This window comes from Neoarius graeffei, chromosome 19, assembly GCF_027579695.1.
Source record: "Neoarius graeffei isolate fNeoGra1 chromosome 19, fNeoGra1.pri, whole genome shotgun sequence".
Taxonomy (NCBI): domain Eukaryota; kingdom Metazoa; phylum Chordata; class Actinopteri; order Siluriformes; family Ariidae; genus Neoarius; species Neoarius graeffei.
The window spans coordinates 9408969-9414610 of NC_083587.1; the positions used below are offsets into that span (position 1 = coordinate 9408969).

Consider the following 5642-nt stretch of genomic DNA (forward strand, 5'->3'; position numbering starts at 1 on the left):
ACAGCTTTAGTGCCAATTAGTAGCACACTTCAAGGCAAGTATAAAGTGAACCATAGTGCAAAGGACACTGCTTTCCTCCTCTCTTTTCCTAAATAACAACATAACATGGACATATCCAATGAAACACTTCAAGAAACAAAGCAGGAATCATTTAACCAAACATATAAACACAAAATTGAAAATGACTAAACACTTGAGTGCAAATACACTTTAGAAATGTTAGAGGTAGAATGAACCCAAACCTATAAACAAGTAAATAAGATACAGTGCACATTTATGCCAGGAAGACAAGCCTGTCCACATTCTCAGGCTTTAGTACAGCTCTGTGGCATGTAACAATATTGCCACCAGTGCTAAATGCCCTTTCTGATGGTGCACTGGTGGCCGGAATACACAGGTACCTCCGTGCCAGGCTTGCCACTCTTGGAAAATTTGCCTCGTGCAGCCTCCACCAGTCTAACGGGTTGGCCTCCAGGGCCTGCAGGTAGCTTTGTAGCTCAATGTCAATGGCTTCTCTGTCAGGGAGAGCAGCTGGGCCAGGAATGGATTCCTTTTTGAAAAAGCTGCCCAGGCTGCGCTTCATCCGCTTGGCCTCCACAACTTCTGCAGCTGCAGGCCCTGTGCTGCTATGTGTTGGTGAATGTGTGGATGATGATGCTTGCGTGGATGATGCTTGCGTGGATGATGTTTGTGCTTGTGTCTGTTTCTCCAAAAGGGCCTGCATTTCTGCCATTGCTTTTGTTTTGAGATAGTCTTTGCGGTGGTCTGCGATGTATGCCATCTTGAAGCGTGGATCGACCAGGGAGACCATATCTAGCAGGTCATCAGTGGCAGGATCATCATACTTGTCATTTAAGTATTGCAAAATGCCTCCCTTTATACGCTTTGTTACTTTTGTGTCATCCTCTGTGGCAGCCAGAACCGTGGTATTGAAGACATGAAGCACCGGTTTTAGATATGACACACTGACGTAGTCTTCACCAGACAGTGCATCAGTAAACTCCACGAGTGGACTCAGGGCCTTGTTCACTGACTCCAAGCCATCAAGGTCCTGCCAAGTTGGAAGCAGGTGCCTGGTTTTTTTATCCTCTTTGAGGACCTGTGCAATGGCTTTCTCTTGCTCCAGCACTCGTGCGATCATCTGTTGCCACGACCCCCATCTTGTTGGAGTCTCTGTGATGAGGCGATGATGAGGCAGGTGTAGCTCAGCCTGAGCTTTGGCCAATGCCTTCCTCCTCTTGTGTGTGTAAGAAAATGCACTGACAATCTTCTTGCACACCCCAACTGCACGCTCAATCTCTGGTATCTTCACACTCGCCTCTGTTGACAAAATTGAGATATAATTAGTCCAGCTCCAGTTAAAAACAACAACACAATAGTACAGTAAATCAAGATATGGGTCTAAGTACACACAGGGTCAGTCCATGTGAAATCAGACAGCTTTTTCTGATATTCAATTTTTAATATTTTAATATTTCATAATTCATATACTGTTGATTGTTGCATTCCATACTGGTTGTGTAAGTTGTCAGAAAAGAGCTTTCAAACAACGTAAAAACCATTTCTATGTGACCTAAATTGACTGCAAGTGCAGTTTTGGTATTCTACCTTGTTACCAAGTTTCATTCAAAATCCTTGCCGGTCGGGCCCCAAAGTGTCTGCTTTCACATGGAATGACGCAGCAGTCTAATGCCAGATATTACAATTTGCTCAAATTAAGGTTTTTTTTTTTTCCCAAGACCTCCCCTGTTGCGGACCGGAAAACCAAACAAAAAAAAAGAGCTCGTTTTACTCTTTGTTCATATTTCAAGCAAAAAATGTCTGTGATTGCCTTTAACTAACGAAAAACATAGGAACTTACCGATGGCCAGGTGAAGCCTGTGGCCAAAGCACTGGAGGCGTATCCAATCGTTCAACTCGACCGCTTTCACAACATTAGCACCGTTGTCAGTCGTGATGCAAACTTGCAGCTCCTTGTCGAGTCCCCACGACTCCAGAGCTTCCCTGAGACCCTGGGCAATCAATTCCCCTGTGTGGTCGTCAGGGAAATAAGATGTCTGCAGACATTTGCTGCACAATTCCCAGGCGTTATTAATATAGTGTATACTAAGGCTGATTTAGGGGTCCATAGTGCGACTCGACCACAAATCCGTGGTGGTTGCGTAATGTTTAATGTGGCGGAGCTCCTGCTCCACTTGACCTCGGATTTCGTCATGCAGTTTAGGCATTTCCACTTCAGTGAAATATTTGCGGCTTGGAACTACGTAGCGTTGATCAAGCGTCTTCACCATATCTTTAAAGCCTCCTCTTTCCACTGTCTGAAAGGGTACCATATCTCTGCATAAATGTACTGTAATGGACCTGGTTATGTCAATCCACCGCTGGCTCTTTTTCTCATAAGGCGAACCTTTAGTAAATGACTGGGCGATAGACTGTTGTTTGTGGTGTGTAGTTTTTCTCCCGCCCGAGGACTGCCCTTTCTTTTCGGTAACATCACGCTGCAGTCTTTGGCTTTCTTCATATTCGATAGCATGGTTAGTCTTGAGGTGGTTGAACAGATTGCTTGTGTTACCGTGTCTTGCGATCACTGTTGCCCGGCATATCTTGCAGATAACATTTTCTTGTTTAATATCAGTCACTTTAAATCCAAACCATGTCCAGATCACTGATGTTACGCCGACTTTTTTCACGAGCTCTTCCTCTGCTGCCGTCTCTTTACTACTCACCGCCGTTGTTGTTGTTCTTCTTCTTCGAAGCAGCCAGGTGGGCATTCAAACTATGCATTATTGCCAACTAGAGGAGGCAATGAGCTATCGCGGTACACGCTATGACACAAACTCTCTACCGTTGGTCAAAAAATACCGCATACGGTATCATACCGTGCAAACCGCCCACCCCTACGTTAAAGTTCAGAAGATCTAGATTTAACTATGAATGGCAGCGTATAATGTATCTGTACAGTAGCACTCAAGTATTCAGTGCTGTTAAGGTAGCTCCCTCTATGAAAACATGGAACCAATTCAGACAAAAATATAAGCAGAATATTCTGTTTATTGAACTCAAATTCAAGCCCCTTACAATATGAAATATCGTATGATATGAAAAATAACATTCAGTACAATTGAACTGATTCTAATATTAAAAGTCCAATTCAAAACATTTATCATTGAAAAACATTTGATGTTTTGATATGCAAGGATTGTGTATTATCAAGTATTATTATGTATATTATCTATTAATTGTGTGTGTGTGTGTGTGTGTGTGAGAGAACATGTGTAGAGAGAGACATGTCCTCATTACATTCATCATCAGATGAGTCTGAATGGTCCATGAAAAATGGTCTTCGTGACCTGAGGCTTCCAGCAGGTCATAAGTTGATAGCTGGGGTGGGATCAACTTCTTTACAATCACGTGAACGTTTCTAAACGGCAGCTCCATCCTCTCCAGCTCAGCCGACTTCATGACAGCCAGGGACTGAAAGCAATGCTGCCCTGTAGTGAACCAGCCGTCTTCGCCGGTTTTGATGTTATAGTACCGATGTGTGCATTTGACTTTTCGTGGTCCTTTATAGTTTCGAGTTTAAAATTACTGGTGCCTGTCTTTCCCAGACTTTCTACAGTCTTCGCAGTACATGGTATTTTCAGTTTTGCTATGAACGAGCCAATCTGGGCGGCACGGTGGTGTAGTGGTTAGCGCCATTGCCTCACAGCAAGAAGGTCCGGGTTCGAGCCCCATGGCCGGCGAGGGCCTTTCTGTGCGGAGTTTGCATGCTCTCCCCGTGTCTGCGTGGGTTTCCTCTGGGTGCTCTGGTTTCCCCCACAGTCCAAAGACATGCAGGTTAGGTTAACTGGTGACTCTAAATTGACCGTAGGTGTGAATGTGAGTGTGGATGGTTGTCTGTGTCTATGCATCAGCCCTGTGATGACCTGGCGACTTGTTCAGGGTGTACCCTGCCTTTTGCCCGTAGTCAGCTGGGATAGGCTCCAGCTTGCCTGCGACCCTGTAGAACAGGATAAAGCGGCTAGGGATAATGAGATGAGATGAGATCTCTTGTGTGGTGTGTAATTCACCCCTCTCATTTAAATATGGCGAACATTTTTCGGCATGTGCTTTGCGCATCACGGACCTCGGTGATTTTAAAATGCTACTCTGGCCCTGCTCATTTCTGCCCCTTTTTTCCTAAGCAGCATGGTTTGAAACTCCAGCTATATGCTGCCACACAGTGCGCTTGTCAGTCGTCAGCAACTTTGTTGCTTTGTTCATTAACTGCAGGTTACCGTATCATTTGATTTTATCTGAGACGTTAACGAACGTTCTAAACAATTCTAACATGTTGTCAGAATGTTTACGCAGGTGCTCATGGGAGTTGTAGGCATGTAATATTACATTGCAATGTGTTTATTATATCAGATGCCTTCAGAGAAAACTACAATTAAAATATATTGTCATACCACAGAATAAACCACCCGCCAAAGTGACTAGTGAGACTAAAGTTATTACCTGCCAAAGCCGAATTTTACCCGCATTTGGCGGGTGCTACTAGGGGTGTTCACACGGCACATATTTGCATCGATGCTGCACCGATGTATTTTGTTGCGATATATCTTACACCGGTGTAAATTTTGTGGAGCGTTCACACGTCACAAACCTGCTTACTAGAGAGAAGCGTGTTAGCACCGGTGCAGCCCCACTTGAGTTCACACGGCAGTTTTTGCGACCATGCTATACGATAATAATGCGGAAATGAAATATGCGCATGCGTGAAAATGTACTTCCTTTTCCCGGTTGTCATGGCATCACCAAGCGCCGGGAAAACAACGTGGATGAAGACACCAGTGTTGCCAGATACTGCTGACTTTTTCCAGCCCAAAATATGTTCAAATCTGCCAAAATGCACTTAAAACCGCTCAATCTGGCAACACTGGAAGACACGCAGTTCTGTTGTTGATATTCGCCATTTTGGAAGCACAAAATACCAGGATGCAAATTATGCAATGCCCGTATGTAATCAACTCTCCTCACGCGTAGCGAGTCTACCCCTGTAGCGTTCAGACGTCCCATTTTATATCGGTGCTGCCCCGCAAACTAGCATTTACTCCGGAGTAAATTTCTTAAACCACCTCCCGAGCAGGGTTAGATTTGCACCGGTTTAAGCAGCTTTCAGGGGCTACACCGGTATAACTTTGTACCGTGTGAACGCTCTACCGGGGCAGCCCTGGTGCTACACCAGAGTAAAAGTTGCCGTGTGAACACCCCTAATGTAAAGCCCTGAGATATATATATATATATATATATATATATATATATATATATATATATATAAATGCAGTATGTCTAGAAAAATCACCATTTACATCAGCATACTGATAGCGATCAGTTAAATAAGAGCTGAGCCAGGAGAGGGCCGTTCCCTTAACTCCCACAACATTTTCTAGTCTATCCAGAAGAATGGAATGATCAATGGTATCAAATGCTGCACTAAGGTCAAGCAACACAAGCAGCGAGACACAGCCCTGATCAGACACCAACAGTAGGTCATTTACTACTTTAACCAGAGCTGTCTCTTTGCTATGATGAGGTCTAAATCCTGACTGGTACATTTCATGGATTAAACAAGTTGTTCTTCTACACTTACAACTGCA

At 44.1% G+C, this 5642-nt stretch overlaps 1 protein-coding gene across 1 annotated transcript; it reads right to left on the reverse strand.

The window, feature by feature from the left end:
* Nucleotides 1-274: 274 nt before the first annotated feature.
* On the reverse strand, nt 275-2333 carry LOC132868104 (E3 SUMO-protein ligase ZBED1-like). The gene is made up of 3 exons (XM_060901056.1): nt 2143-2333; nt 1862-2070; nt 275-1320 (listed from the first exon to the last, which is right to left on the reverse strand). Exons 1-3 carry the CDS (start codon nt 2331-2333, stop codon nt 275-277), a joined length of 1446 nt encoding a protein of 481 aa, XP_060757039.1.
* Nucleotides 2334-5642: the final 3309 nt, after the last annotated feature.

Excerpts from the sequence above, each read along its gene's own strand:
- LOC132868104 (XM_060901056.1), bottom strand. The coding sequence starts at position 2,333 with ATGGTACCCTTTCAGACAGTGGAAAGAGGAGGCTTTAAAGATATGGTG. Across the intron at positions 2,071-2,142 it reads GCAACCACCACGGATTTGTG|CAAATGTCTGCAGACATCTT; the intron begins GTCGAGTCGCAC and ends GGAATTGTGCAG. Across the intron at positions 1,321-1,861 it reads CAGGCTTCACCTGGCCATCG|AGGCGAGTGTGAAGATACCA; the intron begins GTAAGTTCCTAT and ends TTTTGTCAACAG.